The 24,307-nt window shown below is 41.1% G+C and overlaps 1 protein-coding gene across 2 annotated transcripts in view; it reads left to right on the top strand.

Annotated features, from left to right (window-relative positions):
* Positions 1-7,057: 7,057 nt before the first annotated feature.
* LOC124042145 (transferrin receptor protein 1-like) overlaps positions 7,058-24,307 on the top strand; it is a 29,187-nt gene continuing 11,937 nt past the window's right edge. Inside the window, exons 1-11 of one of the 2 annotated variants that reach the window (XM_046360520.1) lie at positions 7,058-7,199; positions 14,184-14,233; positions 15,580-15,814; positions 16,352-16,541; positions 17,321-17,546; positions 17,892-18,014; positions 18,422-18,514; positions 19,237-19,376; positions 19,550-19,701; positions 20,021-20,140; positions 22,417-22,502. In XM_046360520.1, the coding sequence (XP_046216476.1) occupies positions 14,201-14,233; positions 15,580-15,814; positions 16,352-16,541; positions 17,321-17,546; positions 17,892-18,014; positions 18,422-18,514; positions 19,237-19,376; positions 19,550-19,701; positions 20,021-20,140; positions 22,417-22,502 (1,398 nt within the window). In that variant the 5' untranslated portion in view covers positions 7,058-7,199; positions 14,184-14,200. Of the gene's footprint in view, positions 7,200-8,445; positions 8,558-14,183; positions 14,234-15,579; positions 15,815-16,351; positions 16,542-17,320; positions 17,547-17,891; positions 18,015-18,421; positions 18,515-19,236; positions 19,377-19,549; positions 19,702-20,020; positions 20,141-22,416; positions 22,503-24,307 lie in introns of those variants that run through there. The other variant, XM_046360521.1, reaches the window with a different exon arrangement.

Below are 24,307 nucleotides of genomic sequence, written 5' to 3'. Positions count from 1 at the left end.
ACTACTTTACTGTGTAAAACAAAGAAGAGTTTAAAAAAACATTTTTTTTTTTAGCTAGGCGAGTCAGTTAAGAAGAAATTCTTATTTACAATGACGGCCTACATCAGCCAAACCCGGACGACCAATCCTGCGCCGCTCTATGGGATTCCCAATTACATCTGGTTGTGATACAGCCTGTATTTGAACCAGGGTGTCTGTAGTTTCATCTCTAGCACTGATAAAAAAAAGTGCTTTAGACCGCTGCGCCACTCGGGAGCCCAACCTGAGGTTTTCAGGTTTCTAAATAAGTCAAATGTACCACCAATGACTATTAGTGTAATCATTGGTTACAGTGCATGGAAAATGTATTGTGTATGTCATTAATGGTGCAGGTGTTTGTTGCTGTACTCGTTTCACTTCCTCAAAGGAAAATTAAGAATTTACTGTTTTGGCTTAGAGAAGATTTAACAAAGGCACAGCCTAAAAATTAACCCTACGCATAAATCTGACAGTTGGAAGCTCTGGCAATTCCATTTCATTTGCAGAAGAATGTACCATCAAACGGGAAGAACAACATCTGTATAGTTTCTGGATTAGAGCCTGGACTTGAATGACAATTTTACTAAATTGATAACCACATTTCATCACTAGTTTGGACTTGATGAATTTACACCCATGCAAAAACAGACACATATAGTATTGGTTTTCCCATGAAGAAGATCAGGACTTCTGAGACATCATTTGAGCAGAAGAGTCGTTGCCAATTAAAGATTAGTGGGGTCTCCCTCGGAAACAAAGGGAATTGATGTTTACGTTCATGTAATGGGGAGTCAAGAAACTACATTTGCTCTGTGATTACCGGTAGTCAGGCACGGAGTCATGGGAATCCTCTGTGCCCATCTGGTGAGAAACATTCAATGTCCCTCGCTCTCTCTCTCTCTCTCTCTCTCTCTCTCTCACGCACGCACGCACGCACGCACGCACGCACGCACGCACGCACGCACGCACGCACGCACGCACACACACACACACACACACACACACACACACACACACACACACACACACACACACACACACACACACACACACACACACACACACACACACACACACACACACACACACACACACACAGTTCCTAGCCTGGCTTTAATGGATGTGTTTATGGGATCTGGATCTGTGGGTGGTGTCTTTGCAGGTGGGGCCCAGGTGGTGTGTATGGACTGCATATTGGTCAAACACCATCATTCCTCCCCAACCTTTCCTAGGAACTTCACATATTAAGGTAAAGTTACTAGGAAAGGTTTGGAAGGAAGGGGGGCGCTTCACTAGTGCAGGGTTGAGACTTGACTAGCAGAGGGGTTCCTAATATGTATTCCGTAGGGTGGGCTTATGCTACATTTCACTGAAATCCTGTGAGGAAAAGAAATAAAGGGATTTTATTATCCCTCCTGTTCTTGAGCATTTAAATAAAAGGAATCTTCCATTGCAGTCATTGTAGGGTACGAGCAGCCTTCCAGTCTGCTAGACTGACCCTGTGTGTGTGTGTGTGTGTGTGTGTGTGTGTGTGTGTGTGTGTGTGTGTGTGTGTGTGTGTGTGTGTGTGTGTGTGTGTGTGTGTGTGTGTGTGTGTGTGTGTGTGTGTGTGTGTGTGTGTGTGTGTGTGTGTGTGTGTGTGTGTGTTTGTGCCCAGATAAAGACCGAAATTGGTTAGCTTTCACAAGATAATTTCTTAGGAAAATATATTTATTTAGGAATATTCTCTTTAACCAAGGCAACCATCCCACATTGTGAGTAGGTGTTTGGTGAATTGCTCTCTTTCAACACCTTTGCCCCTGAGTTAACAACTCAACAAGGTCATTACACATTGCTCGACAGGTTTGACATTATCCGGTGAACACAACAACTAATGATTACACATATAAAAAGAAAGAAACAATGAAGCTTGGCTTGCTAACAGTTGCTGTGGGAGCTTTGCATTCTTGGCCTGAGATACCTAGCAACTACAACAGTGATTTACCCAGAATTAATTCCATCACACTTTCAAAACTCTAAATCCATGTTTATGAGGCCCTGTAGAGAAGTAATGTAAATAACAGTCCCATTATGTAAACTGGTTTGTTACAGCAAGATACATTGTAACTTCCTCTTAGCTTATTAGAGGACAATAACATGCACCTACACTCATTTCGGTTCCAGGTAGAACCTTTTTGGTTCCAGGTACAACCTTTTTGGGTCCCGGTAGAACTCTTTTGGGTTCCATGTAGAATCCGCTGTCGAAAGGGTTCTACATGGAACTCAAAATGGTTCTTCGGCTGTCCCCATAGAATAACCCTTTTTGGTTCCAGGTAGAACCCTTTCCACAGAGGGTTCTACATGGAACCCAAAATAGTTCTACCTGGAACCAAAAAGCTTCTACCTGGAGCCAAAAAGGGTTCTCCTATGGGGAAACCCCGAAGAACCCTTTTGGAACCCTTTTTCTTCTAAAGGTGTACAGTATGAGTTCCCAAGACAAGTCCTGAGACATGCTTTATTCCCTGCGATCTGCCCTTTCTGGAACTGTGAGGAATAGCGGTGTAACCTACGTAGCGACCATGACAAAGACCAAAGCTAAAGGGAGTACCGTTGAGGACAGTGGTAAAGGATCATTTAAATGAATACAAATATTTCTATAAGCAGTTGTTACAACAACAAGAAAATAGCTTCAAGTGTTTTGTCCAACTACTGGTGGAGTCAACTAATAAAAGAATGTATGACCTGACCAGAGAGGTCCAGGACCTGAAGAACAGTTTGCAGTTCTCCCAGGGTCAGCTCGATGAGTTTAAACAGGACAACGGCAAGATGGCAGCAATCTGTAAGTCAGTGAGAGAGGACATCAGTTCTGTATGTGAATCAGTGATAACAACAACGGAGAAATCAGATTATCTCGAGGGACAATCAAGGTGGAACAACGTGGTTGTGGACGGAATTGCGGAATCTCCACGAGACCTGAACGGAGTCTGAGGACACAGTGAGGGAAATGGTCTCGGAAGATCACAGGAAGATTAGCTGTTCTGGAAAGAGCCAAGATCTTGAGAGGAATGTATATCTTCTCTATGAGGACTATCCTGAAGATGTGCACCAGAAGAGGAAAGAACTGATCCCAGCCATGAAAGCTGCCAGAAAGCATGGGGACATTGCTTACATCCACTATGACAGGCTAATTTTACACCCTCCCTCCCAAAAGCCTGGAAGGGATGAGAGAGCCAAGCATATGGGTTCTTGGCCCCGCAGCACACACACACACACACACACACACACACACACACACACACACACACACACACACACACACACACACACACACACACACACACACACACACACACACACACACACACACACACACACACACACACACACACACCAACTGATTTAATGGACTGAATGTATATATTTTTTTATTTTGCTTTGTTTGCTCTTTTCCATATTATATCTACAGTTGAAGTCGGAAGTTAACATACACTTAGATTGGAGTCATTAAAACTTGTTTTTCAACCACTCCACAAATGTCTTGTTAACAAACTATAGTTTTGGCAAGTCGGTTAGGACATCTACTTTGTGCATGACACAAGTAATTCTTTCAACAATTGTCTACAGACAGATTATTTCACTTATAATTCACTGTATCACAATTCCAGTGGGTCATAAATTTACATACACTAAGTTGACTGTGCCTTTAAACAGCTTGGAAAATTACAGAAAATTATGTAATGGCTTAAGAAGCTTTAAGAAGCTTCTGATAGGCTAATTGACATAATTTGAGTCAATTGGAGGTGTACCTATGGATGTATTTCAAGGCCTACCTTCAAACTCAGTGCCTCTTTGCTTGACATCATGGGAAAATACAAGAAATCAACCAAGACCTCAGAAAAAAAATTGTAGACCTCACCAGAAATGCCACCAGGGGTCTTTTCACAGTCCCCAAATCCAGAACAAATTCAAGAAAGCATACAGTATTATGTAGAGCTATTATTGCATGGAACTTCCTTCCATCTCATATTGCAGGGCGGCAGGGTTAGAGCGTTGGACTAGTAACCGGAAGGTTGCAAGTTCAAATCCCTGAGCTGACAAGGTACAAATCGGTCGTTCTGCCCCTGAACAGGCAGTTAAACCCACTGTTCCTAGGCTGTCATTGAAAATAAGAATTTGTTCTTAAACTGGCTTGCTTAGTTAAATAAATGTCAAATAAAATATTGCTCAAATGAACAGCAAACCTGGTTTCAAAAAACAGATAAAGCAACACCTCACGGCACAACGCCTCTCCCCTATTGGGCCTAGATAGTTTGTGTGTCTGTATTGATATGTAGGATACATGTGGCTTTCATTTTTTTAAATGTAGTTCTGTCCTTGAGCTGTTCTTGTCTATTAATGTTCTGTATTTTGTCATATTTCATGTTTTGTGTGGACCCCCAGGAAGAATAGCTGCTGCTTTCGCAACAACTAATGGGGATCCTAATAAAATACCAAATACCCCAACAACAAATATTCACATTGTAGGCCTCAACAGCAGGTATACTCTGCCTAAATATAAAGAGTTGAATCCAAAACGCTATATCCACAAATGTTTCACATTTCTGTTTTTTTTTCATCAGAAATGATTGCTTATGGGTACGTTCATGTATGTGTAAAATATGACTGTTTTTATTATTATTACACATTTTAGATGTGTATATGGTCCTTCTGTAGCTCAGTTGGTAGAGCATGGTGCTTGTAACGCCAGGGTAGTGGGTTCGATTCCCAGGACCACCCATACGTAGAATGTATGCACACATGACTGTAAGTCGCTTTGGATAAAAGCGTCTGCTAAATGGCATATATTATTGCATGAAAATGTTAGTTTTTTTGCTAAATGCTATATATCCATTGTTTAGCTGGAATGGAATGTTTGCATTCTGTATATTTGACTGTGATACGTGGCTGTCTCACCTAGCTATCTTAAGATGAATGCACTAACTGTAAGTCTCTGGATAAGAGCGTCTGCTAAATGACTTAAATGTAAATGTAAATAAGAGCATCTGCTAAATGACTAAAATGTCAAAGTTTTACATACACATCTCATATTAATGTATTGAATTATTATTTTAAACCATTTTTAAATATTGATGTCACAAATGTATAATTTGTACATTTCTTTATATAAAAAATAAGCAGGCCAAGCTTATTGTCAAGAAGTGGTGGCAGGGCCCTTTTGCATTTCACCTGAATCCCTGTGCTGTGATACTTTGAGACACCAGGGCTGATAATCCTCCCCCTTTTAATCACTGTCCACAGTGTACAAAATGAATACGTGACTCACAATACTTGTAGTGGCCAGGATTGGTGCGGAAACTATTTTTTACAATGTCGATGAGAAAGGCAAGCGAATAGTTTTACCTGATGAGACCACCCAAGGAGGGTTGTTTAATTGAAGAGTTGAGCTCTGATATTCCATACACAAAAGAACAACCACAAAATCCTGATTTACCCCTCTTTACACTTTTGGAGGTGATAGATTAACCTACTGACAGTTTAGAATTACATTGAATAACCTTTTTCACTCAGGATATAGAAGCTTATTAAAACATCTCTTTCCAGCGGCCCAAAACAATTCTTTAAACATCTTTAGCTACTAGCTTTGTTTTTAAATAAAAAAGGAACCTTGCATTCTTTCTCATTTGAAACATTCTGTATCAAAACATTCTGTATCAAATGACATTTTATCATATTTTAATGTTGAAAATGTCTCGTCATGGGTCTGCAGACTCAGCATTTCTAAGATTAGGCTAAATCACGCCCTTCTGCCTTCTGGCCTACAATTACAACAAGACCCTGTCTAGCAGATAATATTTCCACAGCTGTAGCAGAAAAATGAGTGTTGCAAAGAAAACTGACTTTTGTTCCCATGAAGTCTGATTTTCCTATTCATGTGTAACTGTAGGCCTGCGTCCGACTGGTTTGGTAGTTTTGGCATAATCTCATGCAGAATTCCGGTCTGTCAAACTGTTTGGCGTAATTACTGTTTAATAAACCATTTTGAATACAGAGAGGTCCTTATTCCTGACCAGTCGGATGAAACAAACTACTTAAAAAATTTTTTGGACACCCTGCAAAATGTGTCACAGTTATGGTTTCATCAGGCATGTATAGTGCGTAAAATCATGTCTGCTGTGTAAACGTTTTTAAAAAATATGTATGTATATATATATATATATACATATATATAGAAATATGTTTTTTTTACAATAATTGTCTGAGACACAAGAAATCTACCCTACCTACAAGTAAAGCCCTTATATCTGACTTAGGCCTACCCTAAACGTTGATTTGGCTATTGCATAGGCAAAAGGCGCCTCGCCTGTACTATATCACTGAAATAGCCTAAAGCCGAATTACATTGATGTCATCTCACGTCTGCGCAAATTGAGTTATCCAAATTATATTTGGACAAAAATCGTTACAAGAACACCCTTCATTTTTATTTTGAGCAACCTGCATATAGTCACATCGCATTCAAACCAATTCATATTTAGGGTAAATCCTATATGTTCAGAGATTACATGTTTATTGACGGAATGGTATATGAAAATGTTGCAATGAATTGTTGGTTGTTCATGGTGTGCAGCCTAGACTATGATGCCGCCAGCCAGTCGTTCACTGGCAAACTCCTGCGCAAAGCGTGAAAGTCGTCACACTGAAAAGCGAAGATACACTTGATTTAGCACGCTAAACAGGCAGTTTTCTCTTTTGGAACCATCCACTAATGCGAAGTGAAGTCCACGGAGCGCGCCGGGTGAGCAAAATCAACTGCGACCACGATTCTACATGTCTGTGTACATGTCAAAATATTTAACCCTCACTAATGTTATGCAAACACCCTATGTCATGTGAATGTGTCAAATTAAATGGTCAAAACACATAGGCCTAGAAACCATTGCCGACGTTGCTTTCTCAAGAGCGCACACCTTCTAGAAGTTCTATACTAGAACACATGGCAAGGCCAGCGCTCCTCGGCTAAGAGGAGACGTGCGACAGGAAGTGACGTTTTCATCTATTAGAACTCGATTTTTTTTTCTATCCATAAAGAGCATGCTCAAGGTTGCTTGTGCCAGTGAAGGAACACAATATAGTGAACGTTGAAAGAAACCTCGGGTCGAGGGAGCATACAATTACCAGACGATTGGCACAATCGAAGAGCGGTAAGGGTGTGATTAGAATCGTATCATAATAAATGCAGCTTTTAAAAAGCCGAAATAGTCTAACAATACAATGGATTGACTAACATGAATGGCCATGATGACAGTAATGTTAACGTAAAGCGTCATATTATTGGCGTCCTTGATTTTAGAGAGCATATGGATATATTAGGCTATATATAACCAATTATGTTTTACTGCCAGCATGTCATAATGACTATTTTTGCCTATCGTTTTATGTAGGCTAGTTGGCAGGTGTCAATGGTTGATTGGATCATGATTGTAGCTCTGTGTGTTATTGAAATCTAGGCTACAATGTAGCCCTTGACCACGACTCTCATCAGTTAATTCCTTTACATTACACAATGTTAAATCATTGGATGAAGGCGTCTTCTGTACGGGGGGGTATGGAAATGCTCAGTCTGAATATTAAACATCGCTTGCAGTATGGGTTTGGAAACCGTATCCTTCATATTAGCTAGAATATTAAACATCGCTTGCAGTATGGGTTTGGAAACCGTATCCTTCATATTAGCTAGAATATTAAACATCGCTTGTAGTATGGGTTTGGAAACCGTATCCTTCATATTAGCTAGATTAGAATATTAAACATCGCTTGCAGTATGGGTTTGGAAACCGTATCCTTCATATTAGCTAGATTAGAATATTAAACATCGCTTGCAGTATGGGTTTGGAAACCGTATCCTTCATATTAGCTAGAATATTAAACATCGCTTGCAGTATGGGTTTGGAAACCGTATCCTTCATATTAGCTAGAATATTAAACATCGCTTGCAGTATGGGTTTGGAACCCGTATCCTTCATATTAGCTAGAAATAATTTTCAAAAAACAAAAGGTTAAATTGATATACACTTTTTATAGGGTTGGTGTTCCCACATCTTTCAAATTTACAGCACACCGGGTGTATTTACGGAAGACCGTGACCACCTGTGCTAATTATTAAACGTGCTTTGAACACCTGTGTGAAACGGAAGTCCGCCCAGAAACGTGTTGTCACTGAAAAATACTATCGGCTGCAACTGTGATACACCCGTTTTAAAACGGGGTACATTAAGTGTATATATATATTTTTTTTGCATTTTGTGGAATTATGTTAACCTGATATGAAAGTAAAGGGCTTTGTTTCTATATCCGTATATGACTTAAATGTAAATGTATAGCTTCACGTTTTTAGATGGAGTATGTTGGTTGTTTTGGCTGCCACAGCAAGTCTACCTCAGAAAATAACAGTCATTTGGACTATAAGGAGAACTCGTAGGCTCTTTAAGAGTACACTTCTGTATGGGAGGTTTGTCATGTTCGGTTGAGCCGAGCGGGCTGTAGTTACTCTCAGCACATGGTGAGTAGCCTATTTTCACGAGGTATGTACACACTTGGTTGACCTGGACTCATCGCTACCTAGAGATAATCGTAGTAAAATTAACCTCGAGTAGGGTTCTTAAATGGGATTGAAGTTAGTAACGTTAGCATTTAAAAAAAACAAATAATAATCTCGTCATGATATTTCATCTGCATGGGTAAACCTTCGCGCCCCACAGTCTAATATCTCATTCTCTATCAGCAAGACCGTGTGAAACAGACATTGTGTTTATATAATCGATTTCTTGCTGGTCATAGAAGCTAAAAGGCCCCGTTAAGCTATAGCCAGGTACAGTAGACTATCTAAACAAATCCAGTTTTTCAACGCTGGTGTGCGTGTAGAAGTCCAACAAAATTCTTTATCTCAACGCAAATCATGTCGAGCAATTATTTTGCATTGAAATAGGCTATGAATGAACTAACCTCGGTTTGCAAATAAATACACAATGCCAATGTGTGCAGAACATTTGACTCAGAATGCTACATTTCTATTTAAAACCATAACGTAGGCTACATTGAAGCCGAAACTGCACCAGGGGAACTTGACAAGCTCAAGTAGCCTACTGCGCATGCCTGCCCTTGACAAGTCCCAGTCACTCCCTGGCGTCCCTATCCTATAATGACCTTGGTGATTACTTGAATGTCTAAACAAAGGTATTGTTATTCACAACCTTTGACACACATGGCTTTGCAACTTAACTATGCACGGCACACATGTTATCATCTCTATGCTGTGTGTGTCAAGTCAATTATATTCTAGAAGTCTCTACTTTGTAAGTAATATCCTTATTCATCCAGGTCGTTGATCTCCGTGTATGAAAATCTCCACAATATTCTAATTGACAACAGACCCCCCAGTGTGTTTGATGTTCACCTCACGGCTGTGGTTGAATGGGTGGCAGGTAGGTAGGTAGACTAGTGTTTAAGGACGTTGGGCCAGTAACAGATTGGTTTCTGTGTTGAATATCTAGGTGAAAAAATATGTTGCTGTGCCCTTGAGCAAGGTGCTTAACCATAATTGCTCCTGTAAGTTGCTCTGGATAAGAACATCTGCTAATTGACGTAAATGTCATGAAGATTCTGTTTTTTGTGGTGACAATATTGGTTAGCCTTTTCATATTCAACACAGTAATCTCAGACTGAATGTGTATGGAGATGCCTCTGTATGGCTCTGTAGCCTGTTCTCCTGGCTGCCCCTCTTTCTCATGAACAACTGGGAACTTTTCCCAATGTGACTCTCACATGATCGGCTACTGCACAATGAAGCAGAAGATATGACTCCCCCCACACCCCCCCCACCTCCTTTCTCACTCCTTATAACAAGGATTAGTGGGCAACAATCCAGATGTCAGCAGCTTATAGAATCAGGATTGGCCATGTTCGGTTTGATGAATGAAGCTTTCATGTAATTGTTGTGTGGGTTTGCGCTAGAATTCTGGACTCTGGCCTCTTTGGCGCTCCAGGCTTGCTCTTTTTGTGTTCATAGCAGGTCTGTTTCTTGGGGCAAAAGTTTGAGTTAAAAACACTAGTCTATACTTGGTAGGATCTGGTTGAATGAATGACATCTGTCATCAGTGAAAAATATTTGAATTTCCCTGAACCTACCAAAGTTTGCAGTTGTCACACCTTTTACATTCGGAAAACCTGAGTTTTTAATTACATTTTTTATTTAATTCCTTTTCAGAACTGAAATAGTTTCAGGAATCTTTTCTTGCTCCTCTTCACTTTAATACGTGCTGTCCATTCTGACTAAAAGTTTCCTATATAACCATTGTGACGAGTCGAAGAACCTTTGTTATACGTCTTCCTATGTGAGTGGTCGAAGAGCTTTAGCCAAGGGCAATGATATAGGCTAGGATCTGTTTCTTTGGTTAGGCTACATATTCAACCAGAAAGCTTAAGCCTCACACTGTGGCATGTAAGCGTCTAATCCTGTTGTGTTCATTCACAACATGTTGCCAGTTCTTGAGACTAAAATAACATCCCATGGCTGTTTGCAGTCAACTCGCAGCTTACGGAGTCAGTCCCCTATATCTGCATTTGTCATGATATTATTGAAGAAATGAATGGTTATGACATACGTTATAGCGTGTTTACAACACTGTAACATCGTCAGCTTTATGGATAAATGCTGTTCCATAGAAATGCATTGTGGTCAACCCGTGGGCTAGTTACAGTAGAAGGCCTTAACTCAGTCACGCTCGTAAAGCTGGGATAAATGGCTGTGTTTCTGACTTAAGGTTACCCGGGTTCTTCTGGGAGACGTGTTGGACAGCACTACCGTGAGTGTCTGCTTGACAATGGGAAAAGAGAAGAGCTATTAGGCTGTTAGAAAAAGCGGGTGAAGATGTGTCTGTTTTTCAAGGAATAACTTGATACGCAAGGCATATTGCTTTAGCCTTGAATTGATGTAACCATGCCCCCCCCCCGGGCCCAGCAGTTTGTCTGGGAACCAAGGGTGAATTCACAGTTCCCATGGTGATAGCACATGCTTTATCTGTCTTGCACACTTTGAAGGCTTCGCAGGTAGAGGCCTACACTCTAGAACAGGGATGGGGCGGTGGGAACTCCAGTCCTCAGGGGCTCGAGAGGTTTCGCACTTTGTCTTCATCCCTAGCAAACACAGCTGATTTTAAACTAATTGCTCCCGAGCTGTGCAGCGGTCTAAGGCACTGCGTCTCTGTGCATGAGGCTTCACTACAGACATCCTGGTTCGATATCCAGGCTGTATCACAACCGGGCAGGTGATTGGGAGTCATATTTGGCCCAGTGTCGTCCAGATTTGGCCAGTGTAGATTTGGCCAGGCTGGGTATGTTTGGCATGTAGGATAAAAGCTTTGATGGCTTACCTTTCAGACGGTGTGATTTTAATGAGAGAACCACTTAACCAACAGTCTTTTCTCAACATATTCCACTGCAAGCAGAGGGGTTGAAGTTACAGCCTACATTATGATATGCCAGCAAGAGGTTACAGCCTACATTATGATATACCAGCAAGAGGTTACAGCCTACATTATGATATACCAGCAAGAGGTTACAGCCTACATTATGATATGCCAGCAAGAGGTTACAGCCTACATTATGATATGTGGATATGAAGTTTACAAAAGGACCGGCCATCATAAAATTAATAATAATAAGTTGAATTTATAATGCATTTTTGTTTGGAAAACAATCTCAGTACTACAGTTAAGTGTATTAAAATAGATGTTAAAACGATACTTAGAGAAAGGATACAGCTAGACAGGGCAACTGCCACGAAGTACACAGCGGACGCTACCAAGGAACACAAGGAATAGTGCTACAGTATCTCCTCCACTGTGACCTTTACTGTAGTCTTGCTAAGTCAGCCTTTACTAGCCGTAGCCCAAAAATATGCAGAGGAAGACACGACTAGTCCATGCCGGACAGACTTAGCCTAACTGAAATTAGCCTATATCTGCTAACCTAATGTAGTGTTAAGATCATAGGCCTATATTTTATTTTATTATTTAGTTAGGCTAGGATTGGAGGTTGCTAAGTAGGGCAGGCCTGTCTCCTGGCATTTGCCCACGGTTCCGCTGTCACGCCATGTCCTTTCTGGAATCTCACCCCATTGGGGCTGAACATGTCGCAAGAGGTCATTCGGGGCTCATTGTCCAGACAGTCGCCACTGTTCTGCCCTGTTAGCGTTACTACAGTAATCATTGTGGCAACTTTCTACTGAGGTGACTTTACAAAAACAAGGACTGACTATCTGCTGATTCATTCAGTTTCTAACACAATCCTAGGATTGATTAGTCTTCTTTTTACACTAGATTGGTCATAAGAGAGCTGTTTAGGTGGTTGAAATACTGGGAGAAAAGGTTGCCGAGCAGTTATTTAGAGTAGCCGTGTTCAGTCTGATCGTGTCCTGCGTGGCTCAGTTGGTAGGAGCGTGGTGATTGCAACGCCAGGTGTGTGGGTACGATTCCCATTGGGGAACAGTGTGAAAAAGACTGTAAATCTATGTGCTCACTTAACTGTAAGGCGCTGTGGATAAATGAGTGAAATGTAAATGAGGGCTCTGCTCACTTGCCTCCAATATTTTTGTGATTGGTTCAGGAGCATTGAGATAATATTGATGCTTGGTGTGATGGGGAAAAGAGGTGAATGAGGTTCATTTAGGTGGGTTCATGCTGATTGGGAACACATTTAGCTAGGCATTTGGTAAGACCTGAACAACATGTGGATTGTTCAGAAAGATTGGGCATGGTTTGAAAGGTTTTTTTGTTTTAGTATCTAGGCCTAGATCCTCCCTTGTCAGAGATGCATTGTTTTGAATGGTAATAAGTGAAACATTGGTTGTGAATTACTGCTTGTCTTTCTCAGTAAAGGAGAAGTGTTATGAGGAATTGCTATCATGACTGCGGTAACTCTGTAGACGAAACAGATGTTAGGAGGGTTCGATAAACTTGACTTAGCATGTTGGCTGGATGCTCTGTTTCCTTTCCTGAATGTGGTTTACTTACTTAACATGTCAAAACACAACTTACCGTAAATAGGCAGTTCTCTGCACTTTGTTCTTTATTCAGTGCGCTAACTTAGTCAGGCTGCCCTATTGTCAAATATAGAGGAGGTGGTTGTTTTCATAGGTATTAAAAAATATATAGATGCGATGGGGATCGTGATTTATCATTTTTAACTGAATAATGAATGGCTCATCTAGTGGCCTCAAGTTGATAACCTCTCAGTGATGTAGGCCATCACAGCTGTGGCAATGATTAGAAGAGCTTTCGATTTCTTTGCCCATTATTTTCAATGACTCTTATATATACATACAATGAATGTATTTACATTTGGATTCAATTCCGATATTAATTTGAGCCATTAGGCCTAGTTGTAGATCACCCTAAGCAAAGCAATTCTTGTGGGACTTTGTCGCCACCTACTGCTCTAAACTGAATACTATTTGTTAACTTCAATGGGACAAAATAATGGATTATTTTATGAATTAATTTAGGCTAATTACAACAATTTACAATTAGGCCAGCATTACATTAATGTTACCAGTAGTGTACAGTAAAAGATCACTTATAGTCTGTCCAGTCAAATAAGCAATGGGGTCTGAAATGACTTAATAACACAGCACATTATCGAAAATGTTTAAAACGGCCTATTCCTTATTCAGAACAATTGTTCATGGGTGCTACTTGACAGCCAGGAAATTATATGGTAGTCTTGTGTTTCTGGTCTCAGGACTCTATTCACACAGAGACATTGCTTTCTTTGGCGAATCCATAAAATCACGTGGGAAGTTTTGTGTTTTTGTAATTATGTTATTTTCCTTCCCCCTTGACTTCACGTGGAGCCAGTGTGATTGTGGCCGGTTCACGCCCTCAACAGTGCTCCTTAGTGCCTGGGAACAGGGCAACACCGTAGGAAGCCTGGTGGATGTTCAGAGAAGTTGTGGGACTTTTCTTCTTTGGTTTCTCCCCACTAGCCAGAAAGAAACTGTTAATGAATACACAAATAAGAAGTGAAAACCTGGGGCTTTGGGACGTGTAGTATTTTCTTTCCCCAAAACTCCGTATTTCTATTCTAGCATGGATCCTGTTCCACACTCATTGTTTTTTTGTTCCCTCTAGACTTCTGAGAAGCGACCATGGACCACGCAAGGTCGACAATATCCAAAATTGTAAGTACTAGGCCTAGACTTTAAAGAAATTACCCTACTAAATGATTGTTTCATTATCCTGTCTAAAAATGGTTGCAAATCAAAACCATTCCTCTTTTGAATGTATTTTTAAATGGTTGCTTTTAGTTTCAGTTGACTGATACCTGCACAACAATTTTCTAAAATGTTAGTGAAATGAGTACATATCGACACTTGCAAATTGGTCTCTTCACTCTAAACTTTAGAGTCTAAAGTGATTCCCGAAGCAAAGGTATAGTGCTGCTACCTCTCATTCCAACCAAGGTGCATGAATAAAGGAGCCAACTGGAAATGTGAAGAATGGTGCTAATCTATTGGAGGTCAATTGATATTTTTTATATATATTTTTTTACTAGGCAAGTCAGTTAAGAACAGATTCTTATTTACAATGACTGCCTAGGAACAGTGGGTTAACTGCCTGTTCAGGGGCAGAACGACAGATTTGTACCTTGTCAGCTCGGGGATATGAACTTGCAACCTTTCGGTTACTAGTCCAACACGCTAACCACTAGGCTACCCTGATGAAGGCTTCAAGCCTAAAAAGCATTGATTTTTATTAAGGCAATGAAACATATATATATATATCTTTTTGTTGACAGAATATCAGAATTAGGCTGCCTGAGTAAACCGTAAACACAGCCAATGTGTTCAAGTGGCACACATTATGCAAATGAGTTGACACATACGTACCATATTACTGCACTATAGTATAACGTGACATAGTACCAGCCTAGTAAGACTATACATTAGGGCTGGGGACTGGACGATACTGATATTATCACGATACTTAGTGCCGAGTCGATATGTATTGCGATTTGATACTGTGATATCACGATACTTAGGGCCGAGTCGATATGTATTGCGATTCGATTTTCCCAAACACATTGCTCACGATATCGCTGCAGAGGGATCAGTCATGGAAATAAAAGTGCTGAAAATAAATTGGCTCACTATTTAAAAAGAAGACGGGGAAGGAAAAATACTAGAGTTTGTTGCAGGTACAGATGACGAAGTAAAATAATATTGCCATATATCGGCAAATAATAATATCCCGAGTTTTAGGGCTGTCAAACAATTTAAAATAATCAATCGCATTACATTCTGTAGTTAATCTCGATTGAATCACTTTTTATTTGGTGCCAAATAAAGATGGTTCCATTAAATAATATATATCTGTATATAGGCATGTAAGGAGTGAAACCCAAGGTAATCTGTATAAGAATGTTCAAAATGTCTTCATTTTGGCTGAATAAAACACACACTAAATCACATGGCATGTGAGGATTTTAACAGCTCTCCTTCCTTCATCAATCTCTGTCTCCACACAGTTCAATGGAGAGCCTCGCTCATACACACGCTTCAACCTGACGCAGAACATGGAGGGTGAGAACAGCCAGGTGGAGATGAAGCTGTCGTCCGACATGGACGAGGAGGTGGGCGGTAATGGCGTGGGGGAGGACCACAACCATGCCAAGGAACCCTATGTGGTACACAGGCCGGCCGGGCGCACGCCCAAGAGCGTCTGCTTCATGGTGGCCACCGTACTCCTCATCTTCATCATCAGTAAGAACAGACATTTAAAAAATTGACAATTGCATGCTGGTGCCTCAGTCACTGTTAGTCACGTATTGGTCATATGCTGTATCAGTAAAAGTCACAAGCTCTGTATTAAAGTACACGTTGAAGGATGGTTGGTTTCTTCACTCTCCAAGTAGTCTATTGGACAGGAGAAACTCTAATTCATTTTTCGGGTTTCTTTAAAAGCCACTATGAAATTATGCTAACTTTAGCCACAGATAGCTAAAACTCAGTGCAAGTTGCCACTGTCGTATGATTTATGGCTGAAACGCTGTTCAGATAAACTGATGACCAGATTAATTAAGGGCCCGTTTTCCAGACAAAGATTAAGCCTTGTCTTGGACAAAAAATATAAGAATTCTCCATCGAGAGCTTTAAAAAAATATATATAATTTTTGTCTGGGGTAAACCGTCTCTTGGTCTGGTTTCTGCCCGGGTGGTTGTGTCTAGCTGCAGCTGACAGTGGTTTCAGCGGTTATTTTACAATTTACTCTCTTCCCCTTTTTTCTGTTTCTCTCTCAGGCTATCTGATTGGCTACCTGTCCCATCGGAAGAAAGAGTTGGCTCCTCCCAGCTGCTCTAGGTCCACCTTTGAAGAATCCATTACCCAGGGTTCCGTTAAGATGGAGGCGGACCTTCCCATGGACTGGAATGACGTGAAGAGACTGCTGGATGAGAAGATGAGTGCCTCCAGCTTCGAGAGCGCCTTCAGGTGACCACTAGTAGCCCAGTGGGGTAAACATTAAAGGGATACTTCAGGATTTTTGCAATGAATCTCTTTATCTACCTCCCCAGAGTCGGATGACTGGATACCATTTAAAAAAAAATATCCATAAGCTCATCACTCTGGGGAAGTAGATAAAGAGATTCATTGCAAAAATCCCAAAGTATCCCTTTTAAGCTTGTCTGCTCTCATTTTTCAACTTTATATTGGAAATAGCACTACAATGTTATACTACTACCAATTATGTTGTGACAGTATGGCAGCTGCATATGAAGCCTGAACAGTTTCTACCCCCAAGCCGTAAGACTGTTATCCAATGGCTATCCCGACTATTTAGCTTTCTGCGTTGACCCTTATTGCACTTTACTCTTGACTCGTATAAGCTGCCATTACTGTTTATCTATCCTGTTGCCTGGTCACTTCATCCCTTTCCTATATGTACATGCAGTATCTACCTCGATTACCTTGTACCCCTGCACATCCACTCTGTACTGGTACCCAGTGTCTATAGCCAAGTTATCGTTACTCATTGTGTATTCTTTGTTATTATTTTTCTGTCTACATTGTTGGGAAGGGCCCGTAAATAACCGTTTCACTGTTAGTTTACATCTGTGAACAAAGCATGTGGCCAATAACATTTGAAGTCTTAATAATTGTCTGCATAATGTTTGGCACATCATTGGGATAAAGGAAGTATATTTATATTTCTCTCCTCTTTCTCTCTCCATCACCCCCCCACCCCCTCTTTCTGTCTGTCACTCTCACAGTGAGTTTGCTAGTGAAAGCCATCAGGCAGGCTCATCTGGAGACACTGTGCTGGCCAAGAAGGTGCTGGGAAGGTTCAAAGAGTACGGCATGTATACGTGGACTGACGAGCACTATGTCAAGCTTGTGGATCCCCCTGCATCTGGCTCCAACAAGGTGACCTTCAAAGGGTCTGATCTTGGAGCACTGAGGGGATATCTGGCCTACAGCAAAACTGGAACAGCAAAGGTAATCATTGAAGAAAAAACAAATCCAGTGTTTTTGTTTCATTTTTATTTTATTTTACATTGAAATTAACAAATTTGGAGCATTTCAGTTGATTTCAAGGTTGACAATAGAGCTGATACTCTGATTGTAATAAAATAATTGACATATTGTATACTATAAAATACTACATGAGTTATCACATTAGTCATTCAGTTTATTGTCAAGCACTTAGCAATTGTGCTAAGTACACCTTGCATACATACCCCTAGTATTCTTCCATAATAGTACCTCCATATTTATGAATTAATTGTTGCAGAGTAATTTGAGCTCAAGACCGGTCTCAATTTCTATTTTTGTTTTTCACAGGGCGCAGTACTTCACGGCAACTACGGTCAGATGGACGACCTGAGGAAACTGCAGGATAAGAACATTGCCTTGGATGGGAGGGTCCTTCTGGTCAGATCTGGGAAAATAAGCTTTGCTGAGAAGGTGTGGGAATTTGCACAAGAAGAAACAAAAACATACTTCCTTGAGATATTTTATAAGCATACGGCTGAATTTTTAATAAGGTCATTGATCGCTCTTCATTTGGAGGTTTAGTGTCAGAGTGATGAGTCTAGTTTGTATTGGTAAATCTATTGGAGCCTATATGAGCATGGCGCTTGTAACGCCAGGGTAGTGGGTTCGATCCCCAGGACCACCCATACGTAGAATGTATGCACACATGACTGTAAGTCGCTTTGGATAAAAGCGTCTGCTAAATGGCATTTATTATTATTTATTATTATTATATAGACTTGATTGAATAGCACAAGGTGATGTGTCATTGCTAAGCGTAAAAGGGTTCTGTTCTCGTGCTTTTTCATTCCATGCTCCCTCCTTTCTTCCTTGCGTAGGTGGCCAACGCAGCCAAGCTGAATGCCTCTGCTGTTCTCATCTACCCTGCTGACGACAGAAGGATCGGAGGGTCCACTCAGCTCTTTGGCCATGTGAGTGAGGCGGACATTTTCCTCTATGAAATGTACATGTAGACAGACTTATATTATTTGCATTCCCAGCCATGACTGAAGTTCACTGGATACACACATTGTTGGGTATATCTGCACTATCTACTACTTATGGGCTCCCGAGTGGCGCAGCGGTCTAAGGTGCACTGCATCTCAGTGCTTGAGGCGTCACTACAGAGACCCTGGTTCAAATACAGGCTGTATCACAACCGGCTGTGATTTGGAGTCACATAAGGGCGGCCCACAATTGGCCCAGCGTTGTCCGGGTTTGGCCGGTGTAGGCCGTCATTGTAAATAAGAATTTGTTCTTAACTGACTTGCCTAGTTAAATAAAATAAAAAAAATACATTTAAGGTTCCATTTAAAGATACAGTAGTGTATTGTGTACCTCTTGTTGCCTCATCTTATTCTGTTCCACTTTGTACCCTGATGACACCCTCACTATATTCTAGCCAGGGCAGTGCACCTTCTTGTTCTAGCCGTGGACTAAAACACCTGGGGTGTATTCACTAGGAACCAAAATGGAAAGGAACCGATTTGAATTTTTTTCAACAGAAACTAGGTTTTTTTGGACTAATGATTACACCCCAGATTGAACTTGTCAAGGGTTTGGCAAGTTGAATTGGATATGTTAGTGCAGGGCCAAATCAAAACACAAAGGTCAGGGCTTACCCTGTCATGTGTCTCTGTTTCTCCATATCCAGGTCCATCTTGGCTCTGGTGACCCTTACACCCCCGGGTTCCCCTCCTTCAACCATACCCAGTTTCCCCCTGTCCAGTCCTCAGGCCTCCCCAGCATCCTGGCCCAGACCATCACAGTCCGCATGGCCACCACTATCATGAGGTAGGTTTCCATCAACTGGTCGTAGTGTAGTAGAAGTTGGGCCTTACACACAGATCTAGGAACATCATACCATTCCTATCCTAACCATGACCATTTTTAAGGGTTAAAACCTTGAAACTGACCTTAGATCAGTGCCTAACATTTTCCCACCAAATCTTTGTCTGGAAACTCAGGGAAATGGAAGGGAAAAGCGCCCCTACAGGTTGGGAAGGGGTAGGAAAACTGGGAGATTATGCCGATATGGTCACGGTGGAGGTCAACAACGTCCTGGCTGAGAAGTTGATCGTCAACGTGTTTGGAGTCATCAAAGGCTTTGTGGACCCAGGTATGGTTGACCTAAGGCCCTGTGGAAAGAAACAGGAGTCCCTAGTATTGTGTAGTTCTTAGGTCATTTTACGGTAGCTTTGGGGTCAGTTACATTTCAACTGTAGGCAAGTCAGTAGATTTAATTTAAATTCAATGTGTGAATTGATGCATAGTCCAGATCTGAAAGAATGAACCATTTTCATTTAATGTACATTTCCTTTAAGATAAATTAAATGGGATTTACCCTAATTTGAGAGGCTAACTGCTATCTAATAGATCAACTGTCTTAATCCTTTACACAATTTAAATATGCTATGTCTCTGCCTTCCTTGCTGTAGATCGTTTTGTGGTTATGGGTGCTCAGAGGGATGCCTGGGGTCCAGGCTTCGCCAGCTCCACAGTGGGCACCAGTGTGTTGGTGGAGTTGGCCCGCACCATCTCAGACATGGTGAAAAATGGTGGGTGATGATAGATGACAAGCCAGACCATAAATGCCATAGAATAGACAGAATGGTCTCTATTCTACTGTACTGCTGTGGGTTTTCAATCGGCAGGTAGCCTAGCGCTTTAGAGCGTTGGACTAGTAACCAAAAGGTCACTGGTTTGAATCCCCACAGTGACGAGATGAAATTGTTCCCTTGAGCCAAGAACTTAACCCGACTTGCTCCTTTTAAGTCGCTCTGGATAAAAGCGTCTGCTAAATGACTCAAATGTACATTTATAGACCAAATTTTTATTTACCAAGTACATTTACATGTACCAGGAATTTGACCTGGTGAAGTGGTCCTGACATAGTCTTACAATAAATACACACACACACACACACACACACACACACACACACACACACACACACACACACACACACACACACACACACACACACACACACACACACACACAGTGCCTTCAGAAAGCATTCAGACCCCTAGACTTTTCCCCCACATTTTGTTACAACCTTATTCTAAAATGGATTAGATACAAATAAAAATCCTCAGCAGTCGACACGCAATACCCCATAATGACATCGCAATACCCCATAATGACATCGCAATACCCCATAATGACATCGCAATACCCCATAATGACATCGCAATACCCCATAATGACATCGCAATACCCCATAATGACAAAGTGAAAACGGGTTGTTAGAAATGTTTGCTAATTTATAATAAATTAAAAACATACTGATTTACATAAGTATTCAGACCCTTTGCTATGAGACTTGACATTGAGCTCATGTGCATCCTTTTTCCATTGACCATCCTTGAGATGTTTCTTCAACTTGATTGGAGTCCACCTGTGGTAAACTCAATTGATTGGACATGATTTGGAAAGTCACACACACACCTGTCTATGTAAGTTCCCACAGTCGAAGGAATTGTCCGTAAAGCTCCAAGAAAGGATTGTGTCGAGGCACAGATATGGGGAATGGTACCAACAAATGTCTGCAGCATTTGAAGGTCCCCAAGAACACAGTGGCCTCCATCATTCTTAAATGGAAGAAGTTTGGATACCCTAAGACTCTTCCTAGGCTGGGCATGCAGCTCTAACTGAGCAATCATGGGAGAGGGGCCTTGGTCAGGGAGGTGACCAAGAATCCGAGGGTCACTCTGACAGCTCTAGAGTTGCTCGGTGGAAATGGGAGAACCTTCCAAAAGGACAACCATTTCTGTAGCACTCCACCAATCAGGCCTTTATGGTAGAGTGGCCAGAAGGAAGCTACTCCTCAGTAAAATACACATGACAACACGCTTGGAGTTTGACAAAAAGCACCTAAAAGACTCTCAGACCATGAGAAACATTCTCTGGTCTGATGAAACCAAGATTCAACTCTTTGTCCTGAATGCCAAGGATCACGTCTGGCAGAAACCTGGCACCATCCCTACGGTGAAGCATGGTGGTGGTAGCAATATGCTGTGGGGGTGTTTTTCAGTGGGACTGGGAGACTAGTCAGGATCGAGGCAAAGATGAACGGAGCAAAGTACAGAGATCCTTGATAAAAACCTGCTCAGGACCTCAGACTGGGGCGACGATTCACCTTCCACCAGGACAACGATCCCTAAGCATACAGCCAAGACAACACAGGAGTGGTTTCAGGACAAGTCTCTGAATGTCAATTAATGGCCCAGCCAGAGCCCGGACTTGAACCTGATCTAACATCTCTGGAGAGACCTGAAAATGGCTGTGTAGCAACACTCCCAATCCAACCTGACGACGCTTGAGAGGATCTGCAGAGAAATGGGGAAACTCCCCAACTATAGGTGTGCCAAGCTCGTAGCGTCATACCCAAGAAGACTCGAGGCTGTAATTTCTGCAAAAGGTGCTTCAACAAAGTACTGAGCAAAGGGTCTGAATACTTATGCAAATGTGATTATTATAATTGTGTTTTAAAATAAGTAAGCAAAATAAATGTAGCATGTTTTTACTTTTGTCATTATGGGGTATTGTGTGTAGATTGATTAAATAGTTTTTCCCCCTTATCAATTTTAGAATAAGGCTGTAACGTATCAAAATGTGGAAAAAAGTCAAGGGGTCTGAATACTTTCCAAATGCACTGTATTCTACATGCATGACTTACAGTACAGAAATAGTGGAGGGGACAATGGAACAATTACACAATACAAAAGAAATATCCCCATAGCCTGTAGCCTGTAAGGAGGCAACCAACTGTGAATGATGGCGATAATGATGTTCATCCTCATGGTTCCTGTCTCTCTCCCCCCCCTGACAGATGGCTTCAAGCCCAGGAGGAGCATCGTTTTTGCCAGCTGGAGTGCTGGAGAGTATGGGAGTGTTGGCGCCACCGAGTGGTTGGAGGTAAGAACTGCACTTGATACCAATTCAAACCTTAGCACAGTTGTTTTTTACTTGAGTATGTGTCTCAACCAATGATTTATATACAGTGCCTTTTAAATAGTATTTACTTTTCCCACATTGTGTTGTGTTACAGCCTGAATTTAAAATGTATTACATTTATATTTGTCTCAGGCCTACACACAATACTCCATAATGTCAAAGTGGAATTAGGTTTTTAGATAATTATTATTTTATTTTTTTACAAATTAATAAAAAGTTTAAATGTTATTTATCCAATCCCTTTATGGCAAGCCTAAAGTTCAGGAGTTTTACAAGGCACATAATAAGTTACAATAATAGAGTTTAACATGATTTCTTTTAATGACTGCCTCATCTCTTTAACCCACACATACGATCTGTAAGGTCCCTCAGTCTAGCAGTTAATTTCAAACACAGGAAAGGAAGCCTGTACATAATAAACATATTAATTATTTTTGCAACAAGGCAGTAAAGTAGTACTGCAAAATATTTTTGTCCTGAATACAAAGTGTTATGTTTGGAGCAAATACAACACATTACTGAGTACCACTCTTCATATTTTCATGCATGGTGGTGGCTGCATCATGCTATGGTTATGCTTGTAATTGTTAAGGACTGGGGAGTTTTTCAGGATAATAAAGAAAAATGGAATGGCACTTAACACAGGCAAAATCCTAGAGGAAAATCTGGTTGTCTGCTTTCCACCTGACACTGAGAGATGAATTCACCTTTCAGCAGGACAATAGCCTAAAACACAAGACCAAATCTACACTGGAGTTGCTTACTGTGAAGACAGTGAATGTTCCTGAGTGGCTTAGTTACAGTTTTGACTTAAATCAACTTGAAAATCTATGGCAAGACTTAAATGGTTGTCTAGCAAAGATCAACAACCAATTTGACAGAGCTTGAAGAAATTTAAAAAGAATAACTGGCAAATATTGTACAATCCAGGTGTACAAAGCTCTTAGACTTATCCAGAAAGACTCACAGCTGTAATCACTGCCAAAGGGGATTATAACATGTATTGCCTCAGGGGTGCGTCTACTTATGTAAATAAGATATATATATATAACACACACACACACACCTCAGCAAAGAAACATCCTCTCACTGTCAACTGCGTTTATTTTCAGCAAGCTTAATGTGTAAATATTTTTCTCACCCATCTACACACATCCCATAATGACAATATGAAAATGGGAAGGAAAAAAACAGTAAAAAAAAAAATCGGACCTGTTTCAGGACCCTGTCTTTCAAAGATAATTTGTAGAAATCCAAACAACTTCACAGCTCTTCATTGTAAAGGGTTTAAACACTGTTTCCCATGCTTGTTCAATGAACCATAAACCATTAATGAAAATGCACCTATGGAATGGTCATTAAGACACTAACAGCTTAGATGGTAGGCAATTAAGGTCACAGTTATGAAAACTTAGGACACTAAAAAGGCCTTTCTACTGACTCAAAAACACCGAAAGAAAGATGCCCAGGGTCCCTGCTCATCTGCGTTAGCATGCCTTATGAATGCTGCAAGGAGGCATGAGGACTGCAGATGTGGCCAGGGAAATAAATTGTACTGTGAGACGCCTGAGACAGGATGGACAGCCGATCGTCCTCGCAGTAGCAGACCACGTGTAACACCTACACAGGATCGGTACATCTGAACATCACACCTGCGGGACAGGTACAGGATGGCAGCAACCACTGCCAGAGTTACACCAGGAAAGCACAATCCCTCCATCAGTGCTCAGACTGTCCGCAATAGGCTGAGAGAGGCAGGACTGACG

The sequence above is a fragment of the Oncorhynchus gorbuscha genome, linkage group LG08, assembly GCF_021184085.1.
Source record: "Oncorhynchus gorbuscha isolate QuinsamMale2020 ecotype Even-year linkage group LG08, OgorEven_v1.0, whole genome shotgun sequence".
NCBI lineage: Eukaryota > Metazoa > Chordata > Actinopteri > Salmoniformes > Salmonidae > Oncorhynchus > Oncorhynchus gorbuscha.
This window is presented reverse-complemented; position numbering and strand designations above follow the sequence as displayed.